Raw genomic sequence first — 18,045 nt, forward strand, 5'->3', positions numbered from 1 at the left:
CTTTTAGTCTAATTTCAAGGATTTTTAGTTTTCTTGTCTTTTGGCAATAGCTATTCTAGTTTTTTTTGAATATACATACTTTCTTATTTCTATTTTGTCATCTTTCTTTGAAAAAAATCTCACTTGTTTATTTGTCTTTATTGAGTTCTTCTCCTTAATATAAGCCACACATATATCTCAAATTGCTATATGCACATTCAAGGCTTCTACTTAAATGTTTTGCTTATCTTCTAAAAATAAACTCAAAGTTATCTTCTTTTTATTCTTCCTTGTTCTAATAGAAGTTCTATTCCCAATACAAGTCCTAAACTTCCTTCTTCTCTTCTTTATCTTAATGCACGTCCTAGTTTTGGCATAAGTCTCAATCTTCTTCTTCTCTCTTTTGATAATTGCTAATCAAATTAATAAACCAATCAATCAAATATCTCTATTTTTTTTGAATGTATGTGTAGTAATTTGAAGTGTGTGTGTAACAACTTGAAGTATGCATGTAGGTAGAGCGTACAAAATTAATATGTATTAGCTTGTATATATTTTTTAATTTAGTTACAAAAAATAATAATTTTAATTAAATTCAAAAAAATTACAAGATAATAAATGAATGTCAAATTTTTTAAAAATAGAATATATATTTTTTTTCACAAATATTTGAAATTGATTAAAAATTCTTATGTGAATTTTTAATTTTGAGCATTTTTAATTCTACATTTAAAAGCATAGCTAATTTAGATATCATAGATTATTTAGTAATAATTTTTTTAATACATATGACTTAAGAACCTTTTTACAATTGAGATAATTCTTTAATTAAAGAAAAATTTTATGATTTTTCTATTTAGGTTCAAGTAAATGATTTTATGTTCAATCATCTAAATATTTAATAAGTTTAACATTGTCTTTTTTATCAATAAATTACACATTCATGTTTTAATATGATTAGACCAAATTAACACAATAACTAAAATTGATAATGCAAATGTAGTAAAATAACTTGTCTTTGGTGGTAGAAATTTAGTAGATACAACAAAAACATACATAATTATTTTTTTGAAAAAAATTTAAAAGGTACTCAAAGAAAGAGTTATCAAAAGCATAAAAAACTCAACAAAGTTCCAAGACACAACCCTACAGAAGAGTTTCACACAATCCATCTTTGGTAACAAACAGCAACAACGACACAGGCAAACAATCCAAACCAAACTAGTGCGAACTACAAAAAAGCATGCATTCGTTTCGACGACCACAACACAAGCAGAAGCCGACGTGGACGCTGACATGGCAAAGGCGCGCCACGCAAGCAGAAGGCAAGGCGGGAAGATGCCAGAGGCGACTCGACTTATCCATTCGCAGCGCCATTGTAGGGGACCCGGCCGGGCCGGGCAGCGCATGCTCTGGCTGGCCCAATCCCCCCCCCCCGGGCTAAGCTATACCGCAGCGTCCCAGTAACCGCGCCAGGTCTTTTGGCTCGCAGCGTCGCTCGCTCGCTCCCTCCCCATCTCCGTCCCCTTCCCCGTCTTCTTCCTCTTCTGAGTTTTTTTTTTCTCTTTTGTGTGTGTGTGTGTGCGTGCGCAATCGCTTCTGGATTGTGCTTCTGGTGAAGGGTTTTAGTCGCCTGCTTTTGTGCAGTACCGGGTGCAACGCCCGCCACCATGATGGCGTCCCAAGCGCAGGCGCTACGGGGTGACCTCCATCTGAGCAGCGTTGCGTCCGCTTCCTCGTCTGGGATTCCTTCGTTCACTAGCTTGGGGAGAGTTTCTCTGCCTCGTGGACCGGGCAAGTCTCCCTCGCTCGCTCCCGCATCTCGTAGCCGGAGACGATTGACATGTAGGGCTCTGGAAGAACAGCAGAACGCGAAATCCTCGCCGAAGGTTAGCTTGTTTGGGTCGGAGCAGCCGCTCTCTGGGCCGCAGAAGATTCTGGAAGGGTTGCCAGCTCCTGCTCGCTATGTCGGGAGCGCAGTTGTAGTGGCTGGAGCTTTGGCAGCTGGGTACCTGCTGGGTGGTCGTGTGCCCGCTGGGCGGTTCCAAGGGTCCCAGGTTGCTGCCATTGGAGGAGCGGTCGCCGTTGGTGCTCTTGGAGGCGCTACTGTGGTTGCGTTTAATGCTGTGGCTCCGCAGGTTGCAGCCGTGCAGCTGAGAAACAAGCTTGTCAATCACTCTGATCCCATGAGTGTGACCCCTGCCGAAATTGACGAGCTTGCTAAGAAGTATGGTCTTTTTGCTCCTCGTTTTAGGATTCAATACAGCGTGTTCCTCCCGACGGTGAATGAGTTGTCGGAGGATTGCTTTTCGTGAGTTGTGTAGGTTTTGGGAACAGTTTGTTTCTCAAAAAACAAATTCCTTTGAATTTTGCCGTGCTACAGGTGGGTATTTTGGCTGTAGTTTCTTCCTGACTCAGAACTTGGATTTTCTGGGCACCTAGGTGGAGCACCTTGGTGGATAATGCTATCTCTTAGGGTGTGAATTACGGAGTTTATTGTCTGGTTGACTCCTTCTCCGGGTTTTCTCGTTTTTGCGTCCTAGCTTGCGCAGCTCTCTCTCTTTGTCATCTTTAATTTGAACAAAGAAATTAGGATGCACTGTCTCTGGGAAGTGGGTGATTCCCATTTCGCAATGATGAAGCCATTGCGAAGGTTTCATTATCCTTGGGCCATATAGTTTTAATAGTTTGAAACACGTGGGTTTAAGGCTTATCTCCCACCTTTTTCAAACTACGTTCACCATAGTTTAGGTACCTTTCAAAATGGGATAAGATTCAGGTGAGACACCAGTTAGGGAGCCTCAATTTTACTTGGATCATGCTTCTTAAGAACCTAGCCACGACTCTCCACTGGTATAATTGAAAATCTTTTGGGCATCTAATTTTGAACATGCCAAAGAGACCTGATTGCAACGTTATGTTGAATGTTTGCAGGTATGGTGTCAGTAGGCAAGATGAAAGGTTCAATGCTGAGATTCGAGAGTTGTATGCTAGTTACATCACTGGGATAATTCCAGCTGGCAATGAAGATTTGAGGGGAGATGAAGTAGAATCCATTATTGGATTCAAGAACGCCTTAGGCTTGGATGATCCTGATGCTGCTGCAATGCACATTGAGGTACGGTTGTACTCCTGTTAATTTCTGAAGTGGAGAATTTTCGAATATACTGAAACCTTTCTCGGAGAGGTCAGAAACAAATGGATGGCTCGATCTCAGTGAATAGAATTCAATGCGAGTTCATTGGCCGTAATAGTCTGAATCCTCGTACGTGATGATCGTTTTATTACTACGCTTTGATTTTCGGACCTGTTCCTAATCAGAAAAATTTAGTTTATACTATGCAAAATCCCTTCCTATTTTGTATCGTTGCGTGGGCTTCAGCACCCTTCAGTTTAGTTTTTGCACCTTTCAGCTTGGTAGATTAACAACAATGTCACATTTATGCAGGTTGGCAGACGTTTATTCAGGCAACGACTGGAAATTGGTGATCGTGAAGGCGCCGTCGAAGAGCGCAGGGTATTCACCGTTCCCTGTATTTATCTGTTCGCGGATGCTTGGGTTTGAAAGAGCCAGCATGCATTTAGTGTTCGATATACTTTCAAATTTGGTGTAGTACCGAAGTAGCGGGAATTGAATGACCACGCGCGCCAACTGTGAATCTGAATAGGATCACAATACTAGTTATTTTGGCCATTGGTTAACTGTGATTTCCTTGTGTATTCTCTACATACTTAGAAGATGCTTTTAGTACTTTTGTTCAGTTCTCTCTGTTACACTTTCAGACATGCTGAAGATTCCTACTTTGAGTGCTTGCAGACATTCCAAAAGTTGGTATATGTGTCTACTTTGGTATTTGGTGAGGCTTCCAAGTTTCTACTTCCATGGAAGCGTGTTTTTAAAGTCACGGATGCTCAGGTCAATACTCCTACCTCTTCACGCCATTTTTGTCCTGTTTTCTTTAAATGACCCAGACTCTTCAAAGCTGCTTTATTAAAGTAGAAATGGATGCATTCAGGTTGATGTTGCAGTCCGAGATAATGCAACGCGCCTCTTCAACGTACAACTCAGCAGTGTCGGCCCAGGTGGGTTCTTACAGCCACTTTATTTTCAACGAAATGACCAATTTTATTTAAAATATAGGTTTTCTTTGTTGTTTTGAGGGTTGAGTTCCCGTGTACTCTCCTTCCTCTTCTTGTCGAAGATGCCTAGTAGTCGGTATGATGCACATGTTGTTCATTTTTAACAATGCCAGCAATGATATGTTGCAGACTTTGGCGTCCAGCAAATTAAAGACCTAAGAAAGATTCAGCTTAAACTGAAACTCACTGATGAGGTGATCTGCTTCCACCACTTTGACTAGAACATCTGTAATAACATTGTGGAGGTGGATCTCGTCGATAACGCCGATTACTGTGTTTCCCTTGCTGGGTTAATGTCTTCTTTCTGTATTGTGTGGAAGAACTAAGTCAAACTTTTAATTCTCTCATGCTGCTCGTTACGAAACATATAGAGGATAGGAACATCGACCTTCACAACTTTGAAGAGCATATTCGCGGGGGACTCATGTTGGTTATATTGTGTTTCAGGTTACTGCTGAAGTTTTCAGGACTCATGTTCAAAAGCAGCTTGAACAGCACATATCGTCTGCTATGGAAATATTGAAGTCTCGGGCTCGGATCAAGCATGTTCCTGCATCTATTTCACGTTTAGTTTTTGGTGTCTAGTTTATTTAATTTTTATAGTTTTGAGTTATTTGTCCCTGTTTTTGTGTTTTTTCCTTTCGTGATTTCACTTCCTTAAACTCTCATCATGTAGTTAATACTTTTGGTTTATATTAGTTAACTCCACTAAGGTCTCGAAACAAACGACATTCTTATAAATATTCCTTTGACTATTCGGTCTATCACTACTTGTTCCTATGTATTTAAGGATCTTCTTGGTTTTGAAGAATGATATGCAAATCGGTTTCTGAAATACAGAGACACTGCGAAGATAGTCAGCGACTTGGACAACGCACTGGCCTTCAATGCAAAATTGGGCTCTATCGCTTCAGAAGCTGATGCCAATGATCTTCTTCCTGGCATTGGCCCTATTAGTGTTTTAGGTGTGTTCCATCTTTCATGATCCTCGCACCCTTCTAGACATGTGATTGCGCGTTTTGTTTACTTGGTGAGACATCCGAAGTTCTTACATGGTTGGATTTCAGGTGGGCAATTTGAATCCGATCGGGGCATGGATGATCTTAAACAACTGTATCGCATATACTTGACTGAAGCATTTTCTGGTGGCAAATTGGAGGATGATAAGGTACATACACTAGACTTGCAACATAAGAATACGGTTTATGATTATCCTTTATAAACATGTGTCCTGGCGTGAATATTATAAACTGTTGAGCGTTGATGATTCGTGGGTGGCAACTACCTCAAATGACTTAAGACGTGACAACAGCAGGCGCACTCAAGTATGCATTGTATTAGTTAACTTATTAATCAAGAAACGCACTAAAATTCTCGGAATGTGGAACAGGTAGCTGCATTAGGCCAACTGAGAAATATGTTTGGAATGGGCAAACGGGAAGCTGAAGATGTCATGCAAGAAGTTGTCGTAAAGATATACAGACGCATGTTGGCCAAAGCCGTGCAGAGTGGTGACCTTGAGGCTGCACCAAGCAAAGCAATGTTCCTGCAAAATCTTTGTGACACTCTGAAGTTCGATCCCACGAAAGCTAGTGAAGTTCACGAAGGTAACGTCTTCCAGACAACACAAGCTCCATCGTTGATTTGTTTTTTAATTTTTATTTTCTTCCCAGCCGAGAAGTAAGAGTAATACGACATAATATTTTTGATTAAGTTTCTGCACAAAGTTAATTGCGGAATGTATTGATTTGACCGTTCTTTTGTTTACTTTTTTTGATTTTGGTGAATTTTGTTCTTATTAGAGGGACTCCTGGTTGTGCAGAAATTTACCGGAACAAACTTGAGCAGTGTGTAGCGGATGGCAAATTGGATGATGAAGACGTCAAGAATCTGTTGCGGTTGCGTGTATTTTTGTGCATCCCACAAGAAATTGTGGACAATGCCCATGCTGAAATATGCGGACGTATTTTCACCAAGGTATTTATTTGTGGATGTCACTTTTCTGGCACTAAACTGAAGGGGGTTTTCGTGCGGCTTTTGCGTAACATGAGCTTGATGTTCTCCTGAGTTCCGAAATATTCTCAGCTTTCGTGATTTTGGCTTTTTAATTGTTGTCTAAGAAATATGGCGTTCTTCTTGATAATGCAGGTTGTTGACGATGCCATCAGTGCGGGTATCGATGGCTATGATGCTGAGATGAAGTCTGCTGTAAGGGATGCAGCCACTGGCCTACGTCTCACACAAAAGGCTGCTATGGATATCGCAGCTAAAGCGGTGAGTATTTCGCCTTTGCTCATTGCACTTAGTTATGGAATGTTTCGAAGACCAATTCCTCGTCTGGAACACTCAAGTTAAAGGACAGTATCGAATCTGAACCATAGTTTATTTTCTGTTTTGTTTTTCAGATTCTAGCCTAATTATTTGGAACTCCTTGGTTAAGTACACAGTGGTTGGAAATTCATGTGTGTTGGACCTAGCTTGCTTGTAACTGCTCATTGTCTTCAGATAAAAATAGTTTTCTTTTCTTTTTTTTTTTTTTTTTTTTTTTTTTTTTTTTTTTTTTTTTTTTTTTCCAGCAGCATTGTGTATGGCATGGGGTTTCCCACTTTTTGTATAGTGTGAATGAACCGAATGAGAAAGTCGCAGAGGCTCCTGTCAAGATTGAATTTTAGATCTTATACGTTTTCTCTTGTTTAAGTCTTTTGCTTGGTCATTCCTGAGATCTTCTGACTTTATGTGCCGCTGCAGGTCCGGGGAGTGTTCTTGACTTACGTTAAAAGGTCCAGGAGTGCGGGTAGTCGTGTGGAATCTGCCAGGGAGCTTAAGAAGATGGTCATCTTCAGCAACATAGTAGTTTCAGAGCTTATTGCTGACATTAAGGGAGATACTCCGGCTCCAGAGAAAGAGGAGACCAAGGAAGAAACCAAGAAGGATGAGAAAGAAATTGACCTTGAGGACGAGGAAGACTTTGAGAACATCCAGTCTCTTAAGAAAACTAAGCCTGGAGCTCACCTAGAAGGCCGTATGGAAAAGAAATCGCAAAACGAAATCACGATTAGAGATGAACTTGAATTACGTGAGCGGACGGATCTTTATAGGACTTACTTGATATACTGCCTCTCGGGCGAGACCACTGGAATGCCTATGGGTACTCAAATTGTTACTCAAAGGGATGACACGGAATTTGTTAGGCTTGGTCAATTAGGTCAAATTTTAGGCATGAGTTCTAAGGAGGTTGCGGACGTCCACAAAGGTCTTGCAGAGCAAGCATTCAGCCAACAAGCAAAGGTCAGCTTTCACATTCATCCCTGTAAAATGATTTGTATGAGTGCAAGTTCGAAATAGCATACGAAGCTTGTGCGTATTGCGCTTTATATTCCATCTGTATTTGTTTGGTTTTGGCCAGATGTACTATTTTCGAAGTTTCTATGTTTAGCTACTTTTCAAACATGTATATTATGAATGCAGGTCATATTGGCCGATGGCCAGCTCAGCAAAGCTCGTATGGAACAACTCACGGAACTTCAGAAGCAACTTGGTTTGCCAGCAGAGTCTGCCAAGAAAGTCATCGAGGGTATCACCACAACAAGAATGTCTGGTGCTATTGAGTCTGCTATCAACCAAGGAAGGCTTAACGTTGAAGAAGTGAAAGAACTCAGAGAAGCTGGAGTGGACATTGATGGCATGATTCCCAAGCCTGTGAGACAAAAACTATTCAAAAAGGTGGTCGATAGAACTCTTTCTTCAGGAACTGGGGACTTTGATGAGGCTGAACTTTACGAGAAGATGCCCGCAGAGCTTGGCATCACCACAGACGAAGCGAAGAAGATGACGCTGGATCTTGCTAAAGAAAGACTTTCAAATTCTCTCATTCAAGCAGTTTCACTTCTGCGGCAAAAGAAGCCTGCTGACGTGGTTAGTCTCCAGTCTCTACCCATTCTACAAATTTCTATGAGTTGATGACTTCCAATCTTGGTTATGTATCTGCACTCTGTTTTTACGTAATGAGTAACCAACCCATCAGCTCAACTCCACTTTGAAACCCCTTATGCACGCTGTCACCAAGCAGGAGATGTTACAGTAGCAATTTGAAACCGACCAAAAATGCTATCTTGGAATTTGAAACAGCTTTAGGCATGATATTATTTACCTTAATTTGCTACAGGATTTTTAGTCGCGTCTAATCCGGCGTAATCCTGTGTTTCCAGGTATCCACTTTGAACAACTTGCTGGCATGCGACAAGGTGTCCCCATCACCTGCTCTGTCCTGGGCAGTCAAGGACGAACTGCTGGATCTCTTCTGTATATACGTGAAAGAGCCTCAGTCAGAAGATAAGGTGTCTAGGTTACGAGAGCTCCTCGGTATTGATGAGTCCCAAGCAAAGAGCCTACAGGAGATGGTGTCAACTAAAGGATTCTCACTTGGTCTAGAGGAGGAAGAGTTCAGCTTTTAGGTGAGTAGTTGAGGACATCTGCTTCTGGTTACCCATGTGGCAGATAGGGGACAGAACCGGAGGAGGTTCCAGTAGATTGAGTTTAGCGTAACAAATTTTCAGGAACACGGCACAAACTTCCACGGTTACTAGAATTTTGAAGAATATGAAGGTTTTATTGAGCACTTTGTGGCTTCTTCAGGTGAACGGAAGTGAGTTACTGTATTACGTATTCGTTCCAATTTGCACCTTGTCTTGGGCATTTGAAGACAATGTATTTTTGAATATTTTGTTACACAGCTTTAAATATTCAATGGTTTCGATAATTTTAAAGTTTTGCTGCAAAATATGTGTTGAATGATGCTCCCGACATTGAATGTTGCTTTTGATTTTGAATTATGCTTTTTATATGGAAATATGGCTTAAGGTTGTCGACTTTTCAGAAATGTATCTTTAATTTCTCTCATAATAAATTAGAAGTTAAAAAAGATCTATATGAAGACTACTATTTTTGAATGTTGGAAGTGTTATGCCTATTTATAATAATTGGAATCAAGTTCTTAGATGTGAAAGATTAGAAAATTTAAAAATCTTGTAATACAAGGATTTATTTAGTGAACTTCATTAACTTCTTTTAGTGTTAAATAATGATGAGAATTATTAAATAAATCTTTTATTTTTTAGAAATCTTAAGCATGAAGTGAAGCATTACTATTAGAATCGTTGTGTCTATTTATAAATGAAAGAGCTTGATTCTACTAAAGAAACCTAGTCCTAGCAAAGTAAAAGAAATTTGGATTGTATGAACAAATGAATAATATTATGAATGTCCAAATTTTACTAATTTAGTTTTATTTTTTGGACATTATATTCTACTTATGTTTGGTGGTCAATACCTATTCAAAGTTAGGTCATCATTTTCTAAGATTATTACATTTGAAGTATTTTAGCCTATAGCATAGGAATTATTGCATATTTGATTAGCTCAGTCATACTGCTTCTAAAATCTATTTAGCTAGGAGAGATTTAGTTGTATCTTTAGGATTAGTAATTTTTAATCATCTCTTTTTTTTAGAATTGTAGCCAATTGAACATATAAGTATGGATAAATTCAACATTTGTATATTCTTCTACAAAACATTTAAGACCACAAATTCAATTCTGCAAATGACTTTTTAAGATATCAATCTATATAACATGAAAAAAAAAAAATATATATATATATATATATATATATATACATATATTTTCTAACAATAAGCTTTTTTTGAAGTACCTTGAATTTTTTAGAATACCAATACCCAAGTTTATATGTAAATCTATTAATTAAAATTTGTTAATATCTTGTATATGTAATGATAATCCCAAAAATATGATTAGTTGTTATTTGAATTATTACAAAAAGTCTATGTCTAGCTAAAGTTCTCAATCTATAAGGATCTTAATCTTTTATTATATGACCAATATGCTCAGTCCAATTGATTTCTTATCTTAAAGCTAAGCTAAATTCTTGAAAAAAATTAGTTAAAGCATGTATGCTGAATTTTTTTAATATATCTTAGGCAACTTTTAAACTGGCTTGCATAATTTGGTTTTGAAATTTTCTTAGAACTTGTTATGTGCCTCCACTACCATATGTTAAAGTTCCATAATCTGTTTTCACTTTTAAAATTATTGATTTTTATTTAAAAAAATATTAAAAATTAAAAAATTATTCTCATTACACTTAAGAAAAAAAGAAAAAAGAAAATAGCAAGAGCCTATATAGCTTGAACTTTTTTTTTAATTTGAAATAAAATACATTTATTTTTTAATAATATTTTAATATTACTATTAATAATACTATTTTAATATTAGATTGTATAAGTTTTATCTAACTAGATAAAAACAAGAATTCTATCTTTATAGTTATTCCAAGTATATTTTAGATTGTTACCAAGGTTAAAGAAATGAGCTTTTAAAGATTTTTTTATGGCTTCTATATTATATGCTAAAATTCTCTACAATAGAAAAATTTATTAAAAGTATTCTTAATTATATTCTAATTTCTACATATAATCCAAGTAATATCACTAAAGAGTGCTTTTGATAGATCATGCCATGTTATACTTCAATGTTGACATTTTTTAGATTCATAAAAAATTACTAAATCAAGAGACTTGTCTAAAATATTTTTAAATATTATCCATAACATTATGTTATCTAACAAAGAATCTACTAGCTTCTAAATATTTTTTAAGAATAAAATAAAAATATAGATTCTTCTATATCCTTCTCCATTTGAATTCTTTATATAGATGAGGGTTGCTTTAAGCATTAAAAAAACTAACAATTGATCAAAGTATATTTTCTAATTCTTTAATCCTTATATTTCTTAATCTATAATTTTAAATAAAATAATATTTTACTCAAAGAAATTCTATAAATGTGGATTTTTAACTTAAGAATCTCCTGTGGATCATTTGAAATGCATAAATTATAAGAAAATATGCTTTATTTCATCTAGTATCTTAGATGGAAGAAAAACCATTGATATTTCTAAGATAATGATAAATTGGACAAAATGCTTCTATTATAAGATATTTTCTTTTTATCACTTTTAAAAATGAACATTATATAAAATCTTTAAATTCAATATATATATTTTTAAAATAAAATCATGGCTGTTTTTGGTAGTAACCAGAAGACTTTATTTAAAGAGTGAAAATAATATATAACATTGTATTTGCATCCTTCTTTTATAATATAGATACAGATTGGATTTGCCTTCAAAGCACAATGTACTGGAAACCACCATAACATCTTATTATAGCCTTGATGTATCCTACTTCTTAACTTATAATTTAAAGATATATACTTATGACTTCTAAGACTATTGCATTTGATCTTACAATTTAATACCAAAAATTTAATATTATTTTTGAGAAACTATAATTTAAATAAAAATGTAGTCATTATCATGAATTTGACAAGTTATAAGAAAAAAAGAAGATCAATTTTTTGTTGAAATGTTTTTAGGAGATTAAAATTACTTCCTGTGTTGTATATATATTTGTTTAGATGATATAGATCTCTTATCAGTACAATCAAAAAGGCTTTAAAGCTGAAATATCAAAAATGAAATAAAATAAAATAAATCACTTAAATCAAAATTTAGTAGGTAAGATGGGAATTTAATTTGGTGAAAGTAGGCAATTAATTCATTATAGTATACTAGCCCAACTTAATTTTATTAAACTTAAATAATAATTATGAGTTATGTATTGTTTATCTAAGTTCACATGAAGTAAAAGAGAGATTCAATATCTTATGAAGACAATAACAACCTAGATCAATAATCCATAATATAGTGACAAAGTCTCATCAATATCTCATTTTTAATCTATTTTTTTAATATTGCCTTCTCATCTTTTCACCTTTTGAGAATCACACTAAGGTTTATATTATTATCTATGTTTATTTGTAAATTCTTTAATCGTATTTGATCATCATATTAAAATCACAAGATTGCTTCATTTGATGAACTTCTTTTTTACATCATCACTAGCAAATGAAAAGAATCCAAAATTCAAGAAGGGAATAATGAATCTTACTTTAGTATCAAATGAGGGCTTAAAATAGGATTATTGGTAGTCTCTATTGATGATTTTAGTTCTTTATAATTAAAGCAAGTTATTTTTAATTGATTGTCAATCAAGTACTAGCTATGCAAAGGTTGGTCAATTCTTTTTTTGTGATTTTGTAATGTTTAGATCAACATTGGGATTATTTCATATTTTTCTTTTTTCTTTTTTAAAATTTTTCAAAAATCCAAAACGATTTTTTTACTATTATTTATAAAATTAGATAGAATTATATCTAGCCTTTTTTTATAACAAATATCTATATTACATAAATAAAAAAAAATATGAATAGAAATAGAAATAGAAAGAAGTAGATTAAAAAGAGAAAACCCTTTTTCATGAAGCTTCAAAGGAGTTTCTTAGATATAGATTAGAAATTTAGACTTTTATGGATATATCACATGGCTATTAAATCTTGTCCTATACGTTTCTTGCTTTGAGAAGGTCATATTGGAAGAAATCCACAACTTGAGGCTTGAATCACAAGCCTTACAATCCTTATGAAACTTTTATGAGGTCTTTTGAATACTTAGTATATAGGAAGACAACATTGAGACCATCCTCAATCTTATTAATGCCTTTTTTATGTTATAATCTTGATTAAGGACTCTTTATTTTTTTTATATTTAAGAATATCCATTCTATTTTATTTCTTCAATCATTAAACTTTGATTTATCTCTTAATTATATTTTTTTTCTTTCAATGATGTAAGAATATATTTTTTCTTCATAAAATTCTTGTCATTTATAACTTTGGTAATTTAATAAGACTACTAACTTTTTTAATTTTTTAATTTTAGAATTAAATAAATTATTTCAAATCTTAAGAAAAATTATTGCTTTCAAAATATTATAAATTATCCACTCTTAAGTTAGTTCTTTATTTTCTAACATTGATTTTTTACTTTAAATAAAGAAAAATAATTTTAATTTGTGAAAAAAATTATTTGACATTAGAAGTTGCAAGCTACCTTCTTCTAATTTGACTTGTATTTTTTTAGTCTTGGTTATTTTTTAGATAAAAAATTTAAATAAATAAATAAATAAATATATATATATATATATATATATATATGAGTATTATATTTAGTATAAAGAAGAATAGATTTATAGCTATTATAAATCTTTACAAGCTTTAGCATACCATTTAAGTATAAATTCCACAAATTAATAATCTCAACCATAAAAGCACTATTGTCATGCATACAAAGGAAGTCTATAATGAATTTTAATGATTATACTTAGAGATTGTGCAATTAAAAGAAACAATTATAAGTAGATCAACTTTAGATATAAATTCTAAAAATCTTCATACTATAAGTATAAAAGAGCCAAAGATTACTATGCCAAAGAATTTTGATTAAATATTATTAATATTTTATATATTTATAAAATAAATAAATTTATTTTTAAAATTACATCTTTTCTAATTCATCAATGGAATCATTTAAGTAGGATTTATTGATATTCTTTAATTTGGAAGTTTTTTTTTAGTTTGAACTTTTGATACAAAAAAAGTTACAACTTATTTGTAATTTAAAATTATTTTTAGAAGTATTTACAAACATATTTTTAAAAAGCAACCAAAAAAAGTTAATAGAAATTTTAAAAATTGTATTTTTGCTATAGAGGTCATGTTTGGCTACTCTCTATGTTGTTAACTTTTAATAAATTACTTGCAATATATATTGAAACAATAAGGCTTTTATTATTTAATTTTAATATGATTTAAAATAAAATGTCTAAGATCTATTTTTTACAATGTCAGAAGCAAAGTTATTAGAATAATTTATTTCTCAAATAATTACATGCAATAGTCAACTTTTTGAAAAGAGCTAAAAATAAAGATTTTCTTGAAGAAAAAAAATCAAATAATAACAACTTTAAAACCACAAAAGACTCTATTCTTTAAGGATAAAATGTATGTAAATTTATATAGCTCAATTTAAGGAATTAAAAAAATATATAAAAATAAATAAAAATAGATACCACCATCAAAACTTATGATTATATTGTCAAAAAGTAGGTCATAAGGTATAAGATTTTTATATCAATTCAACTAGATTCAAAGCAAGGAGTACAAACTCAAATATGAAGAAGTTAAAAAATAAAGATATCTAATTGTATTATGAATCTTACTATTAAAAAAATTTAGACTATAACCATGAATTATAAGTATCATGCTACCAAAAAAATCCTACATCTTATTTTAAACTTCTTCTAGTTCTTAAAATTTCAAATTGTGAATTTTTAACTCAAGTGCTTTTAGACATACTTTTCATCTCAACATACTTTATAAATAATGACTTTTTATTGCAACAAAAATTGATACTCTCAAAGAAAATATGATTGGTTTTAATAGGGGTGATTGATAGACAAGCACTTACATGCAAAGATGTAACAAAAAAAACCAAATTGTAGAAAGTAGCATTAAAAGATCAAGTATCCAACATTGTCTACAATATCATTTAATATCCTTTAAATCTAATAATACTTGATCTTTGTTAATTTAAATTACATAATGCTTCTTTTGACTAAAAATTATAAAAAAAATCACTTTAAGATCTAATCTAAATAATTGCAAACCATCTTGATATTTATTTTTTGGAACCAAGATATTTATGCTAATTATAAAAATATTTGATTTTTTTTTATTTAAAAAATACTAAATCTTTATTCAAAAAATATTTATAGTAAAATTATAAAAAAAATAAAAGATATTAAAATATATTTGTGAAAATAATACTCATATATTGTTTAAAAACTTCAACCTTATGATTGTATAATAATTCTTTAAGAAAGAGCTCAACCATCATTTTGAACCAATTTACAACTTGTTGAAAAATGAACTTGTTGCTTTAAAAGAATACAATAATAATAATCATGCAAAGAATTTTATCCAATATTTGAATTCTCTTTAAGGTGCATCAATTGTCTTTGTGAAGAAAAAAGATAGATCTTTGCAAATGTATATAGACAAATGTGAACCCAATACATTTATCATCAAAAATTAATAACTTTTGTTTTTGATATTGAGGCTTTTTATTCAATTGAGTGAAGTTAAGATCTATACTAAAATAGACCTATAAGGAGCCTAGAATTTGATATGTATTAAAAACAAAGATAAATAGAAGACTATATTTTAAACTAAATATGGTCATTTTGAATATAATATCATGTCTTTTGAACTTACAAGTATTCTAGTTGATTTCTAAAATCTTATAAATGATATATTTTGTGAATTTTTAGATAATTTATTATGCATTATTTAGATAAAATTTTGATTTATTGCAAGAATATTGAAGAATATGAACAACATATTTGCCTTATACTAAAAAAACTTAGAGATGCATAATTATACATATAGATAGATAAATGTGTATTTTACATAATATAAGAGAATTTTCTTACATATATTATCTCAATTCTTAGTTTGCAAATAGAACTTGAAAATATACAAACTATTTTAAATTCTAAAAAATTTTAAAAAATGCATGATGTTTAATTTTTTTTGGATTTACAAACTATTATTGAAAACTTAACAAGAACTTACTCAAAGTTATTAATCTACTTATATAATTAAATTTCAAACAAAAATTTAAATAGAATAAAGATTTAGAAAAATATGAAAGTCAATGGCCAACTATTGATAAAAAGATGATACAAATAAAGAAAATAAAATCAAGAATAAACTTATAGAACTTCTTTGCAACATGGAGAATTAATAGCCTATAGGTTTATTTTAAAATTTTCATTTGTAATTGTTGGATGAAGCACTTAGGTTTTTTCAATAGAAACAGTGTTGAAATTGTAACAAAGACCTCAAGAGAAACACGCCCTTTATTAAATAGATGGCAAGATATGATGTGTTTAGTACTACAATCTTAATAGAAACTCTCAAAGATTAGTGATACTATTGAAGGTGGATACTACACCTAATAGTGTACACAATGTGTTATTCGAAGGTATTTATGGAGGCCTCAAAATTAATCATACAATTGGATTGTTTTGTAGCTTTAATATGTGACTATATTAATAGCTGGAGGAACCTATCAACTACCTTTGTAGAGAATGTATATCAAAGTTTGTTGCTAATATCATTCAACAAATCTTGCACTACAATAATTTATGAAGCAATTTAATTACTTGTGAAACTTATTCTTTAGAAGAAGAAAGAATATATTAGTTTATATCCTATTATAACTATTCTATTAAGTTATTTTTTATATTTGGCTACTTTATAGGTTGTATATAGAAATCTACTATGTTCTAGTTTATTATTATTTAGATTTCTTTTTGTGAGAACATTGATATCATTAGAAAGATGGGAGAAAAATTATTATAAATACATTGTTTTGTACTATATGTTTCCATATTAGTATCTTTCTATCAAGACAATTGATTTATTTGTGTGGTTATCATAGCATTTATTAATGTTTTATTGGCCTCCTTTGATGCACTACTCTTAAATTATGTTACACATGTTGTTACTTATCTTTTTAATTCTATATGATTTAGAAGTATGGCCCTATTTTAATTCTCTTCTTTAGATAATGGCTTTTGTTGGTTAGAATAAGAAATAACAAAGATGTCTTTGTTGTTTTCTTTTGTAGGATCAATGTATCAATATGTATAATTTTAATATCTAAAAATACTATAGCATGACTAAATGAATATCTATCATTTCCAATTAAAGCCACTTTATTCTCTATTTGTATTGAGTCTAAGTTAGTATTGAATATTTCACTATTCTTCTCAATTCTAGAAATAGTATTTATTAGAGCATCTTTTCTACTTCAATATTACATTCAATTGTTTTTGAGAGGCTTTTTCTTTTTGATTCCAAACTAGAGTGAATCCATCTTTATTAGCAAATGTTCTTCTTTATTGATTATATGTGACCTGTTTGCTATGCTCTTAATTTGGTCTCCTTGCTTCTTTGTGTATGTATTTCTATTCAATCTTCATTGATCCATATTGAAGTATTTTCTTCTAGATCCCTAAAAAGTAGATAGAGACATTCATTATTTAATTCAATATTATATTTCAAAGAAAAAACAACATTTAATTGGCAAATGATTATAACTAATTTGGATTGTTTTCTTTTGCTATGTAATGGTATTGGCAACCAACACTTAAAGCTTTCAACCAACACCCAGCTAAACTACAATACAATATCAATCTTCTAATAATTTAATATCATCTTTGAAGTCTTCAATAATTACATTCCTAAGCTTGGCTACATTGTGCACAACAATTGGTTTAAACTCTTCCAATAAATACCTTAGAAAAATTTAAGTTGAAATACAAAGAGCACCAAAACCAAAAAAAATGTCTCTAAATTCACACTACCTTGGATTTAAATAATGGATTCCATGGTTAAAATGTGCAAATTTCCAAACAGGATTGAGATAAAGATATAATTTGAATTTGACAAATTATTTCTTTTAGTTCTGTCTATAGATAGAAAATATATTTGCCAATAATTCTAGTGATTGATAACTGCCTCCAAGCATTGTAACCACTTTTCAAGAGCTTTTGTAGTTCATATGTTGTTGACAAAGTAAACAAGATTAACATGTTTTTGCATCTATAGAGTTTTTATAGTCACAATATTGGATTTCACCATAAATTTGGAGTAAATTTTTCTAGGCTTTATATGTGCTTGGATCCCTCCTTGGATTGAAATATTCCCACATACAATTCCACCATGCTGCAACATTTTACAGTTTCAATCTGGGACAACTGCAGCCCAATTGAGTACTTTGAGTCTTATGTTCAGAAGGAGAATTTTCTTAATTTACTTCCCGCTTGGTGCATCTGATAAGACTGGAAGACTATGACCCAGCACATACATGAAATCAAGATGA

General features: G+C 32.0%; 1 protein-coding gene across 1 annotated transcript; it reads left to right on the forward strand.

Moving 5' to 3' along the window:
* Positions 1 to 1,554: 1,554 nt before the first annotated feature.
* LOC112291350 (protein TIC110, chloroplastic) lies at positions 1,555 to 8,885 on the forward strand. The gene is made up of 15 exons (XM_024538614.3): positions 1,555 to 2,206; positions 2,914 to 3,097; positions 3,428 to 3,496; positions 3,797 to 3,895; positions 3,996 to 4,062; positions 4,249 to 4,313; positions 4,567 to 4,661; positions 4,960 to 5,084; positions 5,187 to 5,287; positions 5,510 to 5,726; positions 5,942 to 6,096; positions 6,268 to 6,393; positions 6,868 to 7,407; positions 7,588 to 8,034; positions 8,328 to 8,885. The coding sequence occupies exons 1-15, from the start codon at positions 1,650 to 1,652 to the stop codon at positions 8,571 to 8,573; spliced, it is 3,093 nt and encodes a 1,030-aa protein (XP_024394382.1). The 5' UTR covers positions 1,555 to 1,649; the 3' UTR covers positions 8,574 to 8,885.
* The last annotated feature ends 9,160 nt before the right edge of the window (positions 8,886 to 18,045 follow it).

The sequence above is a fragment of the Physcomitrium patens genome, chromosome 14, assembly GCF_059467195.1.
Source record: "Physcomitrium patens ecotype Gransden chromosome 14, ASM5946719v1, whole genome shotgun sequence".
Classification (NCBI taxonomy): domain Eukaryota; kingdom Viridiplantae; phylum Streptophyta; class Bryopsida; order Funariales; family Funariaceae; genus Physcomitrium; species Physcomitrium patens.

What these genes read in the sequence shown, in the direction of transcription:
- LOC112291350 (XM_024538614.3), top strand. Translation starts at nt 1,650, where the DNA reads ATGATGGCGTCCCAAGCGCAGGCGCTACGGGGTGACCTCCATCTGAGC. An exon ending in GCGCCGTCGAAGAGCGCAGG is followed by an intron (nt 3,497 to 3,796) that starts GTATTCACCGTT and finishes GAGTGCTTGCAG; the next exon opens with ACATTCCAAAAGTTGGTATA. An exon ending in TTAAAGTCACGGATGCTCAG is followed by an intron (nt 3,896 to 3,995) that starts GTCAATACTCCT and finishes GGATGCATTCAG; the next exon opens with GTTGATGTTGCAGTCCGAGA.